At 42.3% G+C, this 24,110-nt stretch overlaps 1 protein-coding gene across 4 annotated transcripts in view; it reads right to left on the minus strand.

Moving 5' to 3' along the window:
• The window catches only part of vps13b (vacuolar protein sorting 13 homolog B), a 329,852-nt gene that overhangs the window by 112,126 nt on the left and 193,616 nt on the right, over window positions 1-24,110 (minus strand). For all 4 annotated transcript variants that reach the window (XM_030393719.1, XM_030393722.1, XM_030393718.1 and 1 more), the window contains exon 32: window positions 4,461-4,664. In XM_030393719.1, coding sequence (XP_030249579.1) covers window positions 4,461-4,664 — 204 coding nt within the window. The remainder of the gene's footprint in view (window positions 1-4,460; window positions 4,665-24,110) is intronic.

Here is a 24,110-nt window from a genome sequence, read left to right on the forward strand (position 1 = left end):
GGTGGAAAAAATATCATTCTGTGTTTCCTAAAGCCCAAAATGACATCATCAAATCTCTTTCTGAATTCAGTTTTCTGTCATAGAGAACCAGAAAATATTCAAATTTAAGAAGCTGGATTTAGAGACATTTTTCTTTTTCATCTTTTTTCGATTAAATTGAAGATCAAAATTATTTAAAAGCTGACAACTAATCGATTAATCGCTCCAGCTCTAATGTTTATTATAGCCAAATAATGGACATTTTCATTTAAAAAGTATCAACTATTTGACTTTACTTGAGTGAAGTGTATAGTCCTGGTGTTGAAGTCATTCTAGCATTACCCTGGAATAGAAAACAGCAACCATAAGGGATCATGTGTTCACTAACATCCCCCCAACCTTTATTTACTAATAATGTGTTATGATTACCAGACGTAAAATATTTGTTAGACGGTTCCATCTGCCCACGACTGACAAGTCAACACAACACAGTCAAAACCACAAAATGTTCAAAACTGAGCTTTTGTTTTGCCTTTAGCTGACAGGCAGACACACATTTCAAACATGCTCTGGCTTTTTAAATTCAAACCAGTAGGACCAAAAGCTGAACTCACAACAAGAGACTTCAAAATAGATTTTCTCTTCCAGGCCAGACCTGTGAAATATTCCCAGAAGTGAACTTTTTCAAACTTCTGGTGTAACACATTTGAGCTGGAAGCTTGAATACGGTTACAGAGACAGAGTGAGACGTTATTTGACAAGTCTCAATTGGGAACACCCCTTAATTGTATACACACGATCAAATGGAGACCTTCTCACATCAACTCTCTCCATTTCACTAATGTTCATTCCCACAATCAAGTCATATTTGTGGGAACATTTGTTAGAAGTAAAACAAATATACCAGTGGGCTTTATAAGGTGGTGTTAATTGCCACATCTGCTGCTATTAAAACAATCAAGTGGTACGACTTCCAATATTTATAGTTGGCTAGGATTATAAAGCGCCCCGTTTCTAGGTGGCCTAGAGTACAGTACTTAACCGGAGTAATATCATATTCACTTCTGCTACACAAATGTGCATTACCAGTGCCCTTAAGGGATTATTTTCTGACACATTTCTCTGTGCAGAGAGTTTGAGGGAGGCCTAATTCGGAGGTGAAATGATCTGTGAGGCCAATTGGTGTTGGCTAATCTCCCTTCAGACAGGGATTGAAACAATGAGGGTCTCGTTGCAGGGGACAGGTGCTATCATTCATCAGCGAGGCTAGGAGGCGTGAGGCTCAGTTTACCAGTAACATGGGGTCCTCTGACTGGGCTGGAGAACTCTGTGTGACTGTGTGTGTGACTGTGTGTGTGTGACTCTGTGTGTGTACCTTTGAACGGGTGTGGTGCAAAGTACAAAAGATGAAAAGAATGATTGTGTTTCCATGCAAAGCCACACAGTGTGCACAGCAAATGTAGATATCAGCATGTGGACAAAAAGAGAGAGGCCTGCACTGGGGTGGCTGACAGGCAGGGCGATGGAGAGAGTTCACGGCTCCATGACACGAGGTCTTTCCTCGCCGGCAACTACACACTGTGACGAGGACAGATCCTGTCAGTGGATCCATGGTGCTGGAATTTCCTCGCAAAACCTCAGGAAGCCAACTGAAGCCACTGCAGATCCGCAACTACTGGAATTGAACCTGAAACACTGAGGAGTGAACGTGCCACGAGTCCAAAGCTGGAGAGGGAAGGGGGGGGTATCGATGTAGGGAACAAGGGAAAGGTGTGAACTTTGGAAGTGGTGTGTGTCAAAACTTGTTACAACCGAGGTGGTGTACTTCTGCGGGTGATTGCAGCAGACAAGTAAAGCTGTGAACTTGACTCCCCTTTCCACAGTGTGTTGGAACATTCTAAATCACATGTTCAAGTTATGACTCCGTTGTGGTGGTGGCTGAGGGTGAGGTATACAGTGTATGTAGCACACAGCAGTGCGATACGGCAAAGCCAAAAAAGCAGAACCTCCTGCCAGAGCAAGGAGAAAGGGAAACAAGGAGGCAACCACAGCCACCTAGAATGATTTGTTTTGGAAGCTAGGAGTAATAGTTAGGGTGAAATAAAAAAAAACCTCAGCAACTACAATAGGTTGGACCTTGTAAGCATGAGCATACAGAAGCTTACTGGTGTGACTCTTAATTATTAGAATAGGAAAATGAGCAAAGAAGCTAAAAATGTTAAAGCTAAAAACATCCTGCTTATTGGATGATTCATCACAACTCTATCCACGAGCATCGGGTCACTGTCAAACCGAAGTGACCTTTGTAACCGTATAATACTGTGTCAATCCTTTGAATACTGTTAAGCTACATGTTGGGTCATCCCGTGATCAAGGTCTGAATACAAATCCAGACCTGCAGCTATAGTATGTCTTAAGAAAGTTGAGTCTACTCAAAAGGCCTTCAGCATCTTCTGGAGCCCAAAGTGTGAGCCCAAAATCTCACTTCATTGCCCTGTCAGACAATCTGGCCTTGGCATAAGGCCCATGCAGCCCTGTTTTCATCGACTGAGAGACAAATTGAGAGTAAAAAGAAAAAATTATTGTGAGTGGACTGAGCCTCAGTAGTCCCTTGCTCATATGGGCTCGTCAGACTAAGAGTGTGAGACTCCAACGCAGGTCCAAGTCCGCTACTTACTATAAAAGGGCTGTTTTACAACAGACCCAGGCTGCCACAATGAACAAATGAGGATTTGGGGAGAGATGGTCAAAACTACTGAGGAGACAGAGGGAGAGTAAAAAGATCAGGGTGGTCCGATGATTAGAAGCGCCTTCCCACAGGGTCCACTCCTTGTTGAAATGTCAAAAGCTCCTTTTACTTGCTCATTGAGTCACTCTGGCTGACAACATCGTAATGACTACATGATCGCTTTTGCTATTCTTTCATACTGATGTTTGCCCCATTTTTCAAACAAGTTTTAAGCCTAAAAGGGTGTTGCCAGCACCGTAAAGGTGGGCAGAAATAGAACAGAAAATTCCTAATTATTTTGTCATCAGTGTGTATAATAACCTGAAACTAAGAATCCTCATGCTTCATTACCTTTGAAAGAGCCTTTTATATCTTAAGAAGGAGCGGGTCCTCTTCCATGCCATGTTCCACTGCCATTTTTCTACAGTAGAACACAATCGACAAACCAAACAATGGCTCCGTAGAGGGCTATTTGAATTTTTTTGGCCTGCGTAGGTGAGGGGAAGACGAGCGTTGTTCATTTTTGCCTTTCTTTGGCTGTGTCTGTGCCTGTGTGAAAGGTGTGTGTCTCAGCTCTGATGACCTGAGAGGTCTAAGTCTCAATCAGACCTGTGTTGACACTGTGCTGCATTCTTCCACACTGGCTTATTTTTTGTTGACGGGGAACAAATCTGGACTCTGTGATTCTGTGATTTTTGGACCGGTTCCCTTTCAAAACATGAGCGGAAAAATAGGATGTGTGGCCAAACAGGCTGTTACACTCGTGCTTGTTTTAGCTCCCAAGTCCATAAAAAAATGACAGGGTTTGTAATTATGACTGTGCGTGGAGAGGCTCCATGATAGGGAGCTTACTCTGGGGGCTGCTCCCACATCAAGACTGATGACATACATTTTGGGACATTCACAGCAGATAATACGCAAAGCACCTGACTCAGGGTGTAATGATGTAATCTAGCAGCAATGACACTTTTATTTCTTGTGGTCATTGTAAGGGATCCATCCAAATGCAACAATATGGGTCTTGGTGTTCTAATTACTGAATAGCAAAGAGGCCTCAGTATGAGAGAGCTCAGTATGCCAGCTTTTGTCTGTACAGATATTATGTCAGACTATTAAGAGGTTATTAACAGTTTATTGTCGCCTTTTTTTTTTTACTGATGATGGAAAACATCTAAACATGCTTTTGTGGAAAATGCTCGTCACAATAATAAGAGAGCAAAGTGACAGCTGCAAGTTGCTTCACTTTTCCACTCAACAGTCTTTCACCCAAGGACTCTTCAATTACTGTAATAATGGTAGGCTGCAAGTCTTTACATTTAAGAAGCTGGAACAAGCATATGTTTGTCATACTTGCTTGAAAAATGAGGGAAACAATCAATTATCAACATAGACAATTTTCTTTTGAGTGACTAATTGTTGCAGCTCTAGCAGTTAGCAAAGAGCTGTGTTGTGTACGTGATTGTGGTGGAAGTAGTTATCAGTGATTGCTGCATATATAACAGATGACAGAACATTCTGTAAAATCTGTTTAGACAGCGCTGTTGATGTAGTCCCAAATGCAATTTAATTCTGTTGGTTGAATGTTCATGATTTTAAGGGATACACCAAGATTTCTGTTCAAAATGCACCAACAATTATTTACTATATTAACAGAAACAAAAACCCTGTGTCAATAAGTTAATTGGCACCAATGTATCATGTAAACAACAATCATACACCATCTTCCCCTTTGGCTTAACATGTAAATACTGACCTGCTGGCCATGTTCCACTCCAGGGCCGGGTTCTGGGAGCTCCTCTCGCTCTCCACTGACACACCTCCTTTGATTCCTTCCTTCTCTGGCTTGAGTTGCTCCCACTGAGCTGTTCCGATGTTAATGGACTGGAGGTCGACCTGGTACTGACGGTCCTCCACCTCTGAACCTGGGTCACGCAGGATGCCGAGGTTCAATGCACGTCTAGAGGGAAGAAAGATAAAAAGAGTCACTTTATTAATGATGTTGTTAAATAACACTTAATCAAGCTGGAAATAGACAACGTTTTTTGCTTAAACTCAACATTCTGAAGTAAATACTGATGGCACAGTAAAACAGCTGTGGAAAAATGACACCACCCGTGTATAGATTGGCTCTCTATAAACCTCACTTTCACTATGCTGACCATCCTGCCATGGGGCTGGATTTTTCCCGGAAAAACAGAGGTTGAACTGTGGCATTGTTCCCATCGGTCATATCCCCAGGTAACAGTGGAACAACTTGAGTAACTGTAGAAACTCTACACTGCAACAGAAAAAGGAACCTTGCCAATGGAGGAGGCAAATGAGGCAAAGTTGTATCAAAGTCTGTATGTGTTTGCTCTCAGCACTAGGACCTGAGATGGTTCAAAACCAAAATTTCTTTCACAAGATCAATCAGGAACAACACCTGCCTACTTATGACCACAATCCTGTTATACACTCTGCCTTTTCATAGCACTTATATCAGGGTTTCTTGGTTGCTAGCAGTAGCCATGTTGCTGAAGCTGTCTTTGCAACATCGGGGCCAAAAATTATTCTACTTTAAATAAGATTTTCTTTAAAGTTCAGGTTGACAACATATTGCAGTGGGTATCGCACATACACGTTCAAAAAATATGTGTCTTAGCAAAACTAACTTGATGTATAAAACATTCATAGATTTTATTTATTGTTGTGGGGGTCACAGTTGGGCTGTACTTTATATAGTCAATTACAATGAAGTACATGACTCCAGGAGTAGAGCAGGTAGTCTGTTATACTGAACCAGTAAAGAGCTTCTGGCAGGAGCCCCTAACCACTGCTGACTTCTTTCTTCCCTCTGCCCACTCAGTGGTTTAGCAGCAAAAGTTTCTTACAGAATGATTTATGACTAAATCAAAGCCTCTGGTACTTGTACAGACAGGGCTCCGATAAATAACCCCAGGCCTCAGGTGAAATCATTTGCTTTTTATAAAGTTCTGATTTATGCCAGCTTATCATTGGCAGTAAACACTGCTTGAACCCCTGGCTGGACAGCACAGTAGTCTAGAGACTGGGGCTCTTACTGCCTCTCTCTTTCTATTTCTGTCTCCAGAAACACAGGACTTCTGCAGTATACACAAACTGTAATAAGTTAGTAGAAGAGATGTAGAGATATGTCAGGAGCAGGCAATGCCGTCTCTGTAGTCGAAACTGCTACAGCTAAATGAGCAAACACCGTCAGTTGAGCGCCAAGAAAAAATGATGTCATGTATTTTGCCTTTGAGAGACAAGATCCTGACGAATTCACGAGGCAAAAGAAGTAATCAAAATTCAACATCTGCATATGACATCAGGGCTTTTGGTTCGTTATGATATGTTTATTTGTGCTGGTGAATTCAAATGAGAGCTTAAATGGTATAAATAAGGGTTTAAAACGGCTACAGATGTAGCGGCAGCTTGAGTAGTCCTATTTGTTTCAGCAACGTCAATGGCAATTTTCATATAGCGTTTCCCTCCCTTAGCCACACTGGAAAGGCCTCTACCAGAGCGTGATGTTATGACAATAAGCACTGAATACAAAAGCAATGGCAATGGGAGATCAGAGGTGTATAACTGGATTTAGTTGGATTTGTTGACATACAAACAAGTGAAACAGATCCTTAATCAACATTTGGAACCACATTTATCAACAGAGTATAATATAAATCAAACCAAGAGCCCTGTAAGGTTTGGGTGGGATGTGTCAGTCTAGATTCATTAGGGCTTTTGTAACAGTACCTCCATCACCCTCCCCAACCCCAAACTGTATTTTTCACATTAAACAAACCACAGTTACCTCATGTGCTTTCCAAATTATCTCTTAACTTCAGCTTATTTAGGAGACTCTCTTACTCACAATCAACATAACATGGGAGTCTGCAGCCAAGTCTCTGCATTGCTGAGCTGCAGGGTCATCTCCAATGACATAAATAAATATGATAAACATTTGTCTTGGTCATGCAGCCAGTGGAAACCTTTGTGATTTAATATCAAAAGACATATTTCAGCCAATCGCAGGAAACGAGAGAGCTTCATTTCTGACAAATGAGGAGGGGAGGAATTTTGGAAGTTCCCCTTGGGGAGCAATAATAATTGAAGCCAGACTTTCTTGCTGTACATGTGGGGGGAAAACACTGGAGGCTTGACATATTTGATTGGTCATGTGAAGACCACACCGCTTGGCCAAGAGGAATCAGAGAATGCATTGGGAAAGCACGGCACTTGCTCTGCCCACCATACACACGGATGAACTAAAAACATACAGAGCGAGGCAGGTGGAACACACCCTTCTGCTGGGTCTCACATGCCATTATCAGACATCTGCCTGCCACCACCATGTGGAAAAGATGGAGCAAAGTGAAAATAACAAGTCATAAATGACATGCTTTTACAGATGAGGAAGGCAAGGGGAGGGAGGGGAAGGGAGAGAGCGGGGAGAGACATTTTTCTCAAACACAAGTACTTAGTTTTTGCCCTTGTTCCTGAGCCAACCTTATTTTAATTGCAGGAAAAGACCACAGAAACATTATTTTTTACGACAAAATTCTGCTATTTATAAAAACGGATCAAAAGCTCTGCAGTAAGAACGCTCTGCTTCATGGCATTCATGGCTATTATTTTAAAAAACATTTCTCCCTCCTCTGACACAATTTAAACCCAATTTGAGTCTGAAAAGCCACTGGCCCGATTTCGCATCAGAGCTGAAATATGAGGGCTCCCTTCCAACGTTATTATGGCTCAAAGTCAAAGCCTCCATCCAATTCAAGCCCTCCAGTGGGAAACAGCAGACAAAATAGTGAAGCCATGGCAGTGTTATGTATGTAGAATGCAGGACTTGGAAAGAGCGATTCACTGGTACTTCATCACTGAGGGAAAGAAAAAAAAAAAAATGATGTTCCAAATTCCATTGAACAGAAGATATGCAGACACACATTTACAAATGGACAATTAATTGCAAGTTATGTTCCTCTGTTTAACATTCTTTGGGTGTATGCATGTGCTGGGCAGAGCATCAATCATGATTTGTGTTATTAAGTGGAAATGTGGGAGGACCGAGCGCTTAACATGTAGCAGATTTGGATTGTGTACTGACGTGGTAATGAGATTCAAGGAGGAACCTTTTGGGCACATGCAGAACACGCCGCTTAACACTCGCATTAGGTAATGCCCATGTATATACTGATAAACGGCAAAAGAGCTCATGCTGAGAGACACACTGCTGCCACATGCCATGGACGCATTAGGCGTAACCAGTGAGGGATTTACTTTGCTGCTGCGCACAACTTCGAAATAACATCCAGACTTGGGATAGAGAACTTGCACGATAGGAGAGAACGAATTGTAAGAAAAATAAAGTGAAATATATTTAAAGAGGGTTCCGCGGACACAGACTCATATTGAACAGAGCCCATGGGTAAATAAGTAAAAGAGCTTGTTGAGAAAGAGCGAAAGTGGAATCTTGGGAGAGCCTGATTACCATGCTAAGGTTCTGAAGGCTAACTGTGGTTCAAGGTTGTAAAACAAACCACAGTGGGATCTGGTTGAGGCTCAATGGTAGGAGTGTGGGAGCAGTGGGCTGTGTTACACAGTCTTGCCGAGGGGATCCTGTGGGGCAGAGTGTATCCTGGCCCTTGGCTTTAAATGTCCTCCCACCTTCTCCTCTCGAGCTCCATCAATCCCCCCTCGTCCCCATTCCCTGCCCCAAGCTGGTGGGGCAGGAAGCACCAGGGTAATACCAAGCGCCGCTGGCTTCTGGATCTCGTCACTCTGAAACCCGCAACCTGAACCCACAACCCCGGACCTGTTTTTCACTCCATTTCCCCAACAATCACATGCAATACATGTCTGCTTACACGTTCAACAGAGGAAGGAGTGTATGCATGTGTCTGTGAGTGTGTGCTGAAGAGAGATGGGGCCCTCTGTTTCTACTCTCCCGGTCGAACACATGTACTGAGTAGAAACTTCATTGAGATCTCAGGCTTAATTCGGCCAAGTCAAGCTAAATTACGTTTGTACACAGATGTGCTTTATTTCACGAGCGTTCCATGTCCTTTGTTTTGAGCAGACCCCAACTACTGTATATTTGAACTGAGAGAGCACATGCTGCAGGAAACACTAACAGTGAACGTCTTGCTGTGTTGTTTAATTTTGTGGTGGGGTCTCCACCACTTCATGTAAAATGCAAACGTAACATCCAAGAGGCAAAGAGTTTTTGTGAGACCAGCATAAATGGTATCAGTCACCCATAAATTCCAAAAGAGAAAGTTTTCAATTGAGGTTTTGATATTCCCTTCTGTGGCTCCAAATGTTATTAGCCAAACATCATTAGCACCCAGCAGCTCCTTCATGGTGTTTCTGTTGTGGAGAGGCCAAAGCTGCACAGTGGCTTCTCAATCCGCTTGCTATGACTCCCAGTGGCTTAAAGCAGAGTCCCACTGGGCCTGTGTGTGTGCCGAGGGGGAATTCATAAGCATTATGATTCATGAAACTTGCAATTACTTAGTGAGTTAAGCACCCCTGCCTACGGTGGTCCGCTCTGAATTGCCAGAAATTCTGCAAATTTTGAGCTGTGGATTTATGACCCCAGTCAAGTCCAATTGCTGTTAATTTGCATCTACCAATTATGGTAATTAAGGCTCTGAATTAGAACACTGAGCAGCCCTCGGAGTGCGAGGGGAAAATGATGTCGTGGAACATGGCGAGTCAGCATAACACAAGACCCAGATTTTGAGACCGCTGCTACTAAAATTATTTTTCATGGCTAGGGCTTTTTCGACAGAAGCCTAACACAGTCACAGAAACAACAAAATAGCCAAGACAACAACACTGCAACAATTCTCCAGATCTGTTACACTTGGCAATAACAACGTACTTACTTGTCAAGCACAACAATACATCGTGGATTTTTTTTTCTCACTGGCACAACAGGCAATATACATAATGTGCTGTTCTCCCGCATTGTGACCAGGCTTTGATGAACTGATAAACTCCCATGACAAAAACTCAAACGTCTCTTCTTTTTCAGCCCAGCAGCATTACTCATCTCCGCGGCTGCGCCCAACAGAAGCCTGTTATTCATTAGTCTGATTGCAACTTAAAGACACCCATTCTCGACCAATTATATCATATTTACACAAGGGCTTAGCAGGAAACTATTACTTCTATATACAATACAAGCAGGGCTCAGCTCAAGCTCATACCACCCTCATGACAATGGTACATGATAATAAGGAGCTGGAAGAAACAGAAGAAGGCCCCCCCCCCCGTTTACAATGACATGGTGTATACCAAAACTCAGTATTTGCACTTTGATTTCAGCAGATCTTAATTACAGGAGTCATGTATCTTCTGTGTAGTTTACATGTCAGAGAAGTTATATTGTTATAAACACGGTCAGTATTAGACGCGTTGCTCTGAAGACACTGGCTAACATATGCTCGCCATGATGGCCCGTTAAAGATGTCAGTCTGCCAGCGTAATTTATGGGCTCATCATGTACTAATTCAAAAATCTGCTTCTTGCATCAGACTTCCATGTTGCAAAGAAGCCACGAGTGAAGACTGAACAGATATTTCACTTGGCTTTGGCTGATGTGTGTTTCATGGAATTCACACAGGCCAATGACTATACAAATTACACTGCTAATCTTTCATCGTATTCCATGATTCACTGTACAGTAAAAACATACAGTTTGCTACAATCCCGGAGTGAGCACTTACTCATTTATTAACACATTAAAACAAGAAAGTATTTTGAAAGCTGTATAATATCCCATGTCCTTGGCTGTGGATCAGTCAGACTATTGATGCAACTCCAGACTTACATTTCAGTCTTTCGAATTCTGCAGTTTGTCCCTGCAAATAACACTGCAAGGGCCATTTACTGAAACGTCCTGATGCCGTCTCATCGCCACTGCTTCTGTTCTGCTTCACTTTAAAATACACACGTATACACACACACACGCACGTACACACACTTTGCCTGGTCTGTTTCGCTTTAACTTTTCTCTTCTACTGCTTCTGCTTGTGTGTAGCTCGAGGAACAGAACATTCTTGGTTAACAGGGACATTAATTCACTGGCTTTTTAAGGGCACTGACTTCTCACCAGGGATGCGATGTAACCAAGTACATTTACTGAAGTACTTTGCATTTTCCACCACTTTACACCTCCACTCTACTACATTTTGGAGGCAAATACAGTATTTTTTACTCACAACATTGATTTGATATCTTTAGTAGGCGGTTAATCACATTGCATGATACATGAGAGCCAAAGTAACACATTTTTGATTCGAATCAATGTTAATCAATATTATCAGCTGATTGCAGTAATGAAAAAAAAAGAAGACATCCAAGGGTTAACTGACTATCGGCCTATCGTATACAGTATATTCATACATGATATATATATATATATATATATATATATATGTATATATACATATAATGTTACTTTTAACTGTACTTTTGATACTTAAATAATGATGCACTATTTGCATGGGTGATTTTTCTCAAGTATTATTTTTGGTTACTTACATACAAAACAAAACAAAAATATACAAAACTGATTCTCACTCGATGCCTTCATAAAATTGGTACATTAGTAGTGGATTGATTGAAAAAGGCCCCTATGGTCAACATTTGTGAACAATTGAAGCTGTAACTGGCAGTATGTGTGTGTGTGTGTGTGTGTGTGTGTGTGTGTGTGTGTGTGTGTGTGTGTGTGTGTGTGTCTTGTGCACATTAATCCGTCTTAGAACTTCAACTACAATATGTTCACTTGAACTTTCTGCTGAGAATTAGTCATCTGTGTGTGTGTATCACTGAAGGACAAAGCTACCATTTTTCCCATAAAACTGAGTGGGCTGGTGCTTTGTGAAATCACTTCCTCTGTTAGCAGTAACAGATTTGATATGCTTCCTCCCGGCTCTGAGAACAGACATAATGTTGCTTTTATAAAACATGTCAGGCAGAGTTTTAGCAGTGGGTCCCTGATGCAGAGGTGTGAAGGGAATGCCTCGCTGACTTCCTCAGACCTCAGATTGAAACCAGATTTGCGTCCCCACCAAGCAATTTCACAATGACGTAATCCCACCGCCTTTTTAATTTGAGAGGCCTTATCTTTAATTAATCGCTAAACACATGCGTGGAATAGATTATTCATAACTGGCTGCAGTAGGGAACATGGCAGGAGTAGCCAAGGATCTGGCTTGCCCTCATATGCAGTCATTTTCATCAAGCTAAAGTAGAACAGGCGCATACCTCAATGCTACTTTTACACTAATTAAAGGAAAATGATCCTTTTGCTGAAGGAAGATTCAAGATCCAAGTCTGTTCCTGGTCTTTGGCAAGGCACTCAGGGGGTTCACTGGTCTGATTGACAAAGCCTGAAGTGAATAAATCCTCTTTTGAAACATGAAGGAGTCAGGATCACAAAGGACCAAAATCATTTATTCCAGCTGACGCAGTTTCAAGTAGATTGACAATAATAGATGATGCAGTGAGAACAATACTTGTACAGCTGCACCTCACATGTTGTATCAGACATGTGGTCCAGATTGTCACAACAGAAGAATACATGGAGCAGATTCCTCTTCTAATTCCTAAATATTATAATTTACACACGAATGTTGAGTACACACACGCTGCACTATCAGGACCAACGGGCAGAAAAGCATACATAAACATGGAAAAAAATCTATGGCCAAGCTGGAAACCTATTGTGCGTTAAAACATAATGCTCACATGCACAGGCACATGTTCACTCTAAGATATAAGCCTAAAACCAAGATGGTTACAGTCTTCAGAGCATTCCTTGTGATTTACTCCTGCACATAAATTGTACAATTCGTGCTCCGGCGAGGAGAGTGTTTTATGGAGCTGTAAAATTAGGCCCACTTTATGGATCCAGCAGCATGAGCCACTACTGTTTTTTCCACTTGATATTGATTAAGCGGTTCAGGATTGCCAAGCTGCTTCACATTACTACGCACAGATGCGAATTGTGTGTATTTTTGAAGATGCTCATTTTTATCTGTGAAAATGAGGGTCTTTGGCAGAGCACTTTGAAGTTGATTACACATTGTTTACAGCAATTATTGAATTCTGACGAATGTTTAAAGCAACCAGATTACATATCAAGGCCTTATCCTTCTTTGGATAAAGAATGAACATTTTCCTAAACAAAGTCAGGCAAACGATGGCCATATTTGATTAGGTTAACGTATGCAACAGGTTTAGCAGACAGGCTGAACAAACATGTAATCCGATAGCTGAAACAGTAGGTCCTTCTCGGTGATGTTTGCCTTGACCTTAAACAACATTTTTTTCGAACTCAAATTCCCTTCCAGCAAACAAAGGGCGGAATGAAACTAAATACAATGACTTGCTGCTGGAAGCTCCCACATAATGGAATTAAAAACTTATGTCTAAATCACAAGCTTTGAGGGGAGACAGGTCGGACTTCAACAATATGAGAGAAGCTTAGAAACCCCCGGTGTAGCCCAATACAACAGGACTATAACCCTCTTCTCATGAGATGGTGTCCAAATACTTTTATGTCAGCAAGGAAAAACAGCATAAAATAATTACAATAATCTGGGGCACACATGCTTCCTACAGCAGCTAATTCTTCCTCCCATATAAATGACTGCAGAGCCAGTGTTTATAATTCTGAAGCGGATCTCGCATTCATCCAAACCGCGGAGTGTATTTATACAAAGTGACATTTCTATATGAGAGATTTCCCTCTTTCCCCCCTAACTGTGGAAATCACATGGGGGAAGCGAACTCCTGTACCTACCTAATTCCACTACCGATGCTCTCGATTTGGGTTGGGAAAGGGAGGGCAGGATGTAGAAAAGACTGTAACTATATTTAAAAGCAAAACTTATTTTTTTTTTTTGCTCTACGCATGCCATGCACTGCATTATGCTGCAGGCAGGCTGCAGATTAGCTGTATGAGTCAGAGTTTCGGGAACTTATTGAAGAGACACCAAAACAGGAAGATAAAAAAATAAAAAAATGTAATTATGACAACTACGAAACAAAACGTGGTTCAATGTGGAGACAAGAGGATACACTTAAGGGGTGGGTACAGCAGTTCAATACAGCAGGTGTCTATCTGGCTTATCTGGCAGTGGTTTTGTATAATTCTCTTCAAGAAAAATTATTACTGAGAAAATATAGTGCCAAAGGAAAGGGCTGTCTGACAGCAAGGTAAACAGTTATAAATATTCCTTACATAGCATACACTGAAACTGATAGAAATTGTTTAAGGGTGTGCTTTTATGTGGGTGGCTGGAACTTGTTTTGCTGCTGACCTCCCCTCTACAGCAGTACATCCTTCCATGACAGTGTGACAGTCATGGCTCACTTTGTGTGCCACCGGTGCAGATTCGTGATTTATAAATCTACAGCAGAGATGCAAGTTAAGCCTAAACAGTCTTCTAATCCCTCCATTTACAATTATCCGGAAACATGTTAACACTATTCACTATCCATAACGGGCGGGACCGTTTGTACTCTGATTGCTGATTTCTGTTCTGTTAAGCGGTGTCGTCAAGTAAGTCGTTACGCCCATCCCAGTGCTTAATTTGCAAGTCAAATGATCCAACTGTTGTGGGTTAAATGGGGTGAACGTTTCCCCCACTTCCTGCAAAAGAATTTAGCGTAAAAAAAGGAGAGAGAAGTTGAACAGATTACACGAAATAGACGGAAGTGTCTTGTGAGATCTGGTGTAAATATAATGCTCTCAACAGGTTGCAGAAATGGCTTCATATCAGAGACCTTCAAGAGGTGAGACTTGGAAGAAAGGCTGCATTCAATCAGCATCATCTGGAGCCCGTCTAACTGAACATGTGCAATGACAGTGTTCTCTAGGAATCAGCCTGAGCTTGATTGTCTCTGTGCTTGCTGGTACTGCATCTTGTTCCAATAAGGACGGAAGAACCATGCAGAATGTAACAACCACAAAGGGGAAAGAGAAACTAATGGGTATGAATGTCATGGAAAGTGACAGGCGAGGAAACTGCTGTGTGAGACAAAGGATGACTAGAAAGACTAAATTGTAGCAATTAAGAAGGGTGTATGAAAGAGAGACAATTATAGAGAAATTAATAGAGCCACATTCATTCTGGGTGATAATATTAATAGTTTCCTGCTGCAACACCTCTGCGCCCCTGGCTTTCCGCTCTCTCTTTTGTTGCTGCTTATCTCGCATCATCATTATCGTCTTTGCATCATTCCGTCAGCAATCATTTTCGTCTGTTCTTTCAGAACCCCTCACTCTCTCCTCCCTCCCCTAATATATCCTCTCTTGCCAGTCTGTGTTTTGGTACAGTGACTCCAGAACAGTGGGGAGGAAGTGGCCTCGGCAGGCCAGGCTCCTGACAAACCACAACTCTAAACAGGCAGTACTGTGAAAATATGGCATTCAAAAAACACCATGCCAAAACTTCTGACCGCCACGCCAACATCCAAACAGCTGCAGGCACTGAAAACCTTTAATGAGAAAAAACAAAGAGAAAGAAAGAGATTGAAAAAAAAAGGGACAAAATAATAAACGAAGTAGCAGGCGGGGAGTTAAAAATCAAAACCATGCAAAGCAGAGCTAACATGTCACCCCCTGTGCCTTGGTGGAATGGAGTTTCTACCCCATGTAGAAATCTCAGAGGTATACTGAACAGAAGAGCATATTGCAAAAGCAAGGGGCTACGGGGAGAACTTGAGTGAGGGATGCTGTAGAAAAGGAAGGAAGGAAGGAACATGGGAATGAGTAGTGCTTCTGTTGAGCAAGAAAATCTGTGCAGAAACCAGTCCAGGTGTAAAGAATTATCAGAGATGGCACATCAAACAGGCCTCTTTCCTGCAGCCCGAGTGGCAGGAAATGCTCTACAGCATCCTGTGAGCTGACCAGAAGCTGGAGACCACATAAAGTGGGAGGTGAAAAACAGAAGAGGGCACATGCAGAAAATGTTCAACAACATCCTGCACAGAGGAGGGACTCTGGAGATAAGGGGACAAGGATAAAGACAGAGAGAAACAGGAGAAAAGGAGGGAGGGAGGAGGAGGGAGAATTCTGCAGAGCAAGGGAGAGAGAGTAAGGAGAAGTGAGGAGAAGGTAGGAAAACATCCTGTGAGATGACTTGCCACTAGTGGGCTGGGTGGAGGGAAATAGGAAGATTGTAGGACACATGAAGACTGAATCATGTATAGGCAGGGGAGCAATACAAAGCAGGCACAAAGCTGAGCTGGGACTGTTAGGGTTGGGTGGAGGGGAGGAAGAAAATAATCAAGGGCAGAAGAAGAATGAATTGGCAAAAAGCACACTGGAGAGAGTTGAACATTGTTTTTGGAAGGGTTTAATGATACAGAGCATACAAGTGCTGGGGTGGGGTGGGGGGGGGGTGGGGGGGGGTGGGGGGGGGGGGGGGGGGGGGGTAAGCTATTCTCCAATCTAACATTATGCAAATATGAGTTCACTTCCATCAGTATCTCTTTATTCAAAGCAGTTTCTAGGTGCTTTGATTTTTCAGGCTCATGTGGACAAAAGAGATTTAAGCACCATCGTCTCCTGTAGCAAAGATCTTAATCATCTATTAAGTGACAAACAGACGCAAAAGGTTTGGTTGGTAGCAGGGCAAAAATGAAATGCTACTGTTATGGAACACATGTTCTGCTACTGTCTGGCAGATTCGTTTCTAAAGCTTTGAGGTTCCTTAATTCATTTTCAGCACATAAATATATATAAAACTCTTAAATTTTTGGAATCAGACCCAGTGCTAGGCATTACGATTAACTATATAGAAATAGCCAAACTTTGCACTTATGAAGGTCAAATAGAGGCCACAGTATCTAACTGAGACTGAGACATTACCAGTTAAAAGTCCCTGGTAGTACATGGACGTATTTCAAAAGCTAGGATTTCTGCATGGTACTGTAAAAATAATAACCTGAAAGTCTCTATATACGCTCTCTTACGTTCATAGTGGGCTTCATGTGGCTAGGATACAATACTCTTATATACTAGTGACAGGTTACATCATGGACAGATACGTAATTCTATTGTCTATGACTCACACAGAAAAGAACATGGGTGGTTGTAAATATACTGTTTGAGCAGTGTATGGGATTTTGTGTGCTTCTCTGTTGAGAGCGACATGTCAGGGTGTGATGTGTGAGACTCTTGTCTACTTGTGCTGCCTGTCCTACATGTGCCTGACAGCTGGATGTCTCCCTCAGCCTTCAAACCAGCCTTCTGCTCCTTAAAAAACTCCTCTGTGGCTTTAAAATGCTAATAATATCAGTCCATTACCAGTCTACACATATTGTGAGGCCTCGAAAAAAAAAAAAAAAAAAAAAAAAAACTCCCTTCAAAGCCCTTCAAATGCCTTCTCAGTTGTTAGAAGAGGAGATGGAAAAATATCAAGGGGGAACATTGATGCTTTAAACACTGGCTACTCGTCATTACTGAGGAATGGAGCTAAGTCCTGCCAACAGTTGGACGTTTCATTTCAGCATAAATATATGGAGCAAGGCATATTTCCTCAAGTTAACTTTTTTTTTTTTTTTTTTTTTTGCCCTGGTTACATGTGCAAAACTAGAGCTGCGCATTCGTGCAATGATTAAGTGACAGGGGTGGGGTGCTGATTGGAGGGCTATTGTGTGTGTGTGCTTGTGTGTGTGGGGTAAGTTATGGAGAGAAGAAAGGGGACCACCACAGTAGAGTTGTCTACACGGTGGCTTCACATTTCCCTCTGTGGTTCTCTCAAACCTGCAGCTGAAGTAACATGACTGACATTCTCTCTCATTCTCACGCACACATACACACACGCATGCACGCACGCACACACACACGCACGCAGACGGCACTCTGTTGCAACGTTTCAGCCTGACATTGTATATATACCTGCCAGCCGGCTAATCTTGATCCCATGGATTAAAGTTGTGAGTTCAACAGAATTATTTCAGTGTAGAGAGTCACTTTCTTCCGTACCACCCTTGGGTAATCTACTCCCGTGTTTGATTTGGATGGTCTACAAAACACGATGCCTGTAGGTGCGTATCAACAGCCTCTATATGTGGTTCATTTTCATCCTGCAGATGTTCAAAATCGCACATAAACCATGACAAAAGTGTGGGCAGGGATCAACCTGGAGCATGGTACTTAAATAATTTGAAAATGTATACAATTATAGACGCACTAGATAGGATTGTGAAGAAGTCACTGCCCTCAAGACCACAAAAACATAACAAACGATATTACATTTCCACATACTGCATTTGTTACTTTAAGATGAAGATTTGTGCATGAAACAAGATGGTGCAAAAGTGGCAGAACACGACTTAACCTACGCGGACTAACCAAACACATACATTATTATCCGATCATACATAGTGTACATGAAATAAGCCACATGGTATTGAGCGGTAGTAAAAACAACTGGTAAAGACCAGGAGGAGGATGATAGTTCTGAGGCCACTTTAGTGCCAGCCTCTGGTTCTTTCAAGTCTGGTTGGGCCTCCTGGGGTTGTAATGTGCCTCTTATTACACAAGTATTAGGCAATTACACCACTGGTTTCACATTGGCTTCCCAGAGCCACAGAAGCGCTTGTGGCTTCACACATGGACATTTGAAAGCATCTGCACATTCCTTCTTTCTTGAGGTTGACTTCTTTTTTTTTTCTCTTTCGTACTTCAACTCAATCCTCCAGTTGACTCCGCTCTGGTCTGATGTTCGACTGTGTAACGCACTGATAACTGCCACTTGGCAGGACACTGACCACACGCACAGAGATTCACATGGGCACATGTCTGTTTACAAATAACTGTACATGTTAAGAAAGAGACTGATTTCTGCATAGGAGCCCATAAGGGCTACAGTAAACTGCTGACAACTTTAAGATCACTACCATGTATCTACACCCAAAGTATTACTTATCTGGGAAGTAAAGACGAGATGCCAGAAACTGCAAATTTATCGCCTCAGACCTCGCTGTGCATATCAACACGTGGCTCAAGTTCAGCTATTTACATGAAAATCCACAGAAGAGAAACTAGACAGAGTGGAGACACACTGACGATCAATATGGTATTCCTGAATTCCCCCAACAGTCCACCTGGCGTCTGCTACTTCTTTGTGATTGGTTAGTCAGAGCCTCCCTGTCAGTACGGTGACAGCTTCAAACCAACCACACAGGATGCCAGAACATCAACATGTCATGAGCAGCGAAGAAAAGGAACTAAAACACAATGATGCACAAGGCTGGGCTTTGACTGCACACATAGACAGATACACAAAACATATGCACAATTTCAAACACACACACACACACATATCAAACTTTGACCGGGTAACACTGGTATGCTGCAGTCGAGCACAGAGCTTCCTAGGTTGGTGGTATGGGTGTATTCTTAGAACCCTTACATCCTGCTTCAGGATGAACCATTTACACACACACACACACACACATACAAGCCCAATCATTGAGCATGGAGCAGTGTGGCCAGGCGGTCAACCCCTGGATCAGGCCCTTTTATGAGCGCTGGACAGCTGAGTGGTGATCCCTCTCGCCTCTGTCAGCATGCATCCCGACCCGACTGACAGCGGTATGCCAAAACACAAGAGAGGTTTCCGGGAAGCTCTGTGGGTCTGTCACCTTCAGTGCCACCAAACAAGAAACGCAGAGCTCTGTGCTGCTTTCAACAGCAACAGATGTGAATGGTAAAAAAAAAAAAACATTCTGCAGTATGCACCACACATACCCAGAGTTAATGAGGTCATCTGGTCAGCTTGCATGTTAGTAACAAACTTGGGTGGTGCCAACGAAGCGCCATGTTGTTACCCAAATATAAAATGGTTTATCTTCTGGTGAGAATGAAAACAGGAAACACAGTTATTTCCAACCTACAGGAGGTGCTAGAGAGAGGGAAACCATAACACATAGTGTTACAATTATACAATGACATTATCGTTGTTGTGGATAAATGAAAAATACAAACTATTTATATTAGTAGTCCCACAGTCTGGTACTCTTGTAATGCTTACCAGATGGCAGCAGGGTGAACAGACTGTGGCTGGGCTGGAGTTGTCTTTTAATATTCTTTTGGTCATGCATAGGCACCTGACATCACTGATATCACCAGTGCTCCGCAGGTGGGAACCAATTATGTTTTGGCCAGTTTTAATCACCTGTTTCAGAGCTCTCCTTATCTTGTGTCAAAATGAAAATGTGAATTGAATGAATGTGGTTAGCAAATGTAAAGGCAATCTGTTTTACCTACTTTCAGATTGACAACTTCATCAAATGACGTCATACAAATCATTCAATTTTACCCGATCTTGTCAAATGTTGGACAAAGATCGATGTATTCTCAAAATCAAAATGATCTTTTTTTTGGATGATAGATGTCCATACCACATGTCATCGATCTATCCAAACATTGCTAAGACATTTAAGACTGGGCCGTGTTGGACAAATGAACCCAAAGACGAACGGACTGACATCGCAGACCCAACAGCCCCATCGCTCTGTGCCAAAGAAGAGAGGGAAAATAAGTTGTGGTTTACTTGTTTGATTCCCCTGCGGTGAGTCCTAATACCCCCGTCTCTCCCTCTTCTCCACTTTCTCTATATACGACATTGGAATCGTATGCATTAAAATGGCAGTAAAAATGTATAGCAGGGCCAAGGCTGGGGTTTTCTCCCTCCTAATCCCCCTAAACCTCTAACTGCAGGCCGAGGAATACAAGTGTTGTGGTGCAATCTTCTCACAGAGCAGAGAGCCTGAGAATAACATCACAGAGGCCACAGATATTTATGGAATGAACCACAGGCTGTACACAGAAGTCAGCAGACACCACAACACAGCACACAAGACGCTGTATACAGCTCCCTACTCATATACAGCACAAGACACTGTCGACTAAACACAAAGTGTAGAGCTGCGGTCAAAAGCCATCAAATGATGGATAAGTGGAATTAGAGGGAGAGAAAATGAGATTATAAAGATACAATGTAATAAATCGGTAAATAGATGCAGCTATAAATCATTGATTTTATTCAGTATTCATGCGAATTGTGCTTGTACTAATCTGTTGGAGGGCCTCTAACTGGAAAGAAAGAGGGACAGCTGGTAGACAGCGTGGAGTACACCCTGAAGAAGACTGATATCCCCCACAGAGTGGTTGGCTTGATTGAACACAGTGGTCAGGTACTCTGGTTCAGAGATTAAAGATCAAATCCACTTACATTCATCACTTTTCCACTTTTCTGCACTTGTAACACGAGCTCGGCAAACACAAACCAAGTCTTCCCCCTCTCTCTTAGGGCTGTAGAGGCAAATTTTCTCCCCCACCAGGAAATCAGCTTGCGTCATATGATATGTTCGCTGTATCGTCAGGGAGGCAGAGAAATCTATCCATCACGCCGGTTCCCACAGAAAAGAACGACAAATATCACTTTATGTTGAGGGCAAAAAGGTGAAATAATCCACCTCAAAGCCACAGCAGTATTCAGTGGCTGAATCTAAACTTCCTGTTCACATTACGACACGTTGTCTGAGGGCTGTTTCAACATGAGCCCTTCCGAACTTCCAACCTCCAAAGTCTCATCTGTCGGCTCTGCGCAGCTTATCCTGTCCTGTTCCAAACATAAATTCCAGGGCAAACTTTAATAAAAGGGGGCGTCTGATTTACTCCGGGTAGAGGCTCTTCCCATTTTTAAAACAACTCGATGTTGCATTAATCCTGAGTGTCAGGGCAATGTGAAATATGTCCGCTGTGTTTACCAGCACCAGGTGGTTCATTTGCCGGACTGACAAAAAACAATGTTTATTCTGGCTGACCCTCCAATCCCTGCTTATTTTATCTTCTTTCTCCGTAGATGAGAGAGAGAACATGAAGAGAGGGAGTAAAAGAAAGGAGTAGAAGAGAGGGTTAAAAGAAAGGGGGAGAAACTAATGGTGCTAAATGATTAACAATCGACCAAGAGAGGTCTAGCTATAATCATCTCGCTTGGACGTCTCCTTCCTCAGCCTCCCAGTACCAAAACGAGCACAATAGGAATGAAGCCGCGCCTCAGGAGCACTCAGAGGCATTCTTGTTGATGAAATCTTGCGCACTATTAGCCACTTTACCTCTGTTTGACTGCTGGGTGGGTCTGCATTAGGGCTCCTCTGCTGGCAGGCTCATGTTCAACAATCCCTCATGGCTCAGTGCCATTTCCCCTTTTCTGCCCTAAAAGCTTATAATGACAACTTAATTAGATTATGATTACTAAACATTTGTCTTTAACGCACCAAAATTACTCTCACTCAATCATGTAGTATCAAAGGGGAATGCTGTAATAATATATATTTAAGTCACAGTCATAAGAGAGGCAGTAATAACATCAGTATACACATATGAACCAACTGAAAGATCAGAACAACTAGTTAGCCAAAAAGGGACCAATGCAATTAAAGAGATTTACTAAGTTGGTCTGGTTTCTCCCACAGTTCCGTGTTAATGACACACTAGCACATTTTCACAAAAAGACAAAATTTAGAATAGCAAGAGTGTAGACTATAGAAGTAAGCTCCTCTGATTATATTTTTCAAAGCCTGAAAGGAAAGACCAAGATATATAAAGAGAACTTTGAACTTAAAATGGGTCGTGTCTGGCTGGGTAATCCCCACCAACATCACTTTTAGTGTTCTAAAATGCTACTCTGCATATTCAAAGCACCGTCTAGAAAGTGCACTACGCCAGCAGGGAATAACTAAGAAGTTTTACGACCTAGCTCCTTTCAACAATACCATTATAAAACTTAATTTTGGTCAAAAATATTCACTTATGCATAAATGCTCCTCATCATTCACGTTGTTCTGTGCGGCAGCTAGAAAGATCATACTTATGAGTTCTTTTCAGTTTTGTAGCACAGATATTATGATTATTGCCATCATTGCCTCTGAAAGGAGTTTATCATCAAACCTGCTCTGCAAGCGGGGAAGTTTTTAAAGCAACTCCTAAATCAGTATATATAAGTGTAGGTCCTGGGTGTCACTGTGTGTGGCCCCGAGCAGCTCTTCCCCTCCGCTGCGGCAGCGAAGCAAAGCCGGCGCACTTTTTGCTGGTGTAAACAAACGGGGAAATGGGGCACTTGGCAGCCGACTAAAGTGAGTGATGAGGCAAGTGTGCACTGAAGCATCTAATGAATCATTTGCTGGGAACTTTGGGTTTTATGAGGAAAAGAAAGATGAGGGGGAAGACAAGAAAAGAGGGGGACGTGCTGGGAGCAGAAAAAGAGAATGGCATTTCGTATGAAAAGAGAAAAGAAAGTAAGGGCGCATCAGCTGTCATACACTTGAGAGAATCATTCAGCGTTCTGCCCCAATGTGAGGACAAGAGATTATAATGCATAAATCTCGCAGGATCTCCTAATCCTACTGCTAGCACAGCAGCAGCAGCAGCAGTATGTGAACCCCAGTGACCGGCGGTGAATTTACTGAGGTGACTGCTGATGCTGTGACAGGTCTGCACCTTTGAACAGAGCTGATTTGCCGAGGGGCCTTTAAGCTGCTTTATTCCACACCTTGCCTTCACTCCTGCCTCAAACCAGTAAAAAACAGATATACTACTTCTGCTGCTCCTGCATAAACAGTGACTAGAGGATACATCTGACGCCCTGTGTAAAAGTGTTCGTAGCACATAAGCCAACCGAGCTCTACAGAACTATTTCCATTTATCTATCTACAGTGCACACTTACTATATGGTTGAGTGGTTGTGTAATTAAACTGTATATGTCATCATTACTGATTATATGTTATAGAAGCGTTTTTTGAAATCTGCATCACAAACAGTTCCCACAAAAAACATGCTCACTACAGAGTGACAGTTTACCACAACTTACATGGTTAATACTCGGTTTAATAGCATGCCAGGAGTACAGATGTTTGTCTTTGTTGCACAGGCTATCAGCCAAGCCAATTCCTAATTCTGTAAATTAATATCACAAAACATATGGATCCATTAAGAAGACAAATATAAATAACTCATAATTTCTTCTCCCCAGGTACCTCACTGACTGTTGTGTAGTAGGGGAGAGTACTACACCTCTGTCCCACCTTTCTCTATCTCTATATCCACACATACGCAGTAATGGCGAGGATGTTACTACGGGAGAGGGGTGCATATAACGTACTGCCAGGGAATTTTATTAGTAACAGGCAGTGTCCCAGCTTCAACAGGCTGTGTTTATCTGTGGAGGGGAGATCCCCATCACAACCACTTATTAGGACATATATGTGGGCTTAACCAGGCAGCTATTCAACAGCAATAAGGGGCTTGCTTACAGACCACAGTATGCTGGGACTGGGACCAGTCTAACCAACACTGGAGTGACGGAG

This window comes from Sparus aurata, chromosome 17 (assembly GCF_900880675.1).
Source record: "Sparus aurata chromosome 17, fSpaAur1.1, whole genome shotgun sequence".
In the NCBI taxonomy this organism is placed as follows: Eukaryota; Metazoa; Chordata; class Actinopteri; order Spariformes; family Sparidae; genus Sparus; species Sparus aurata.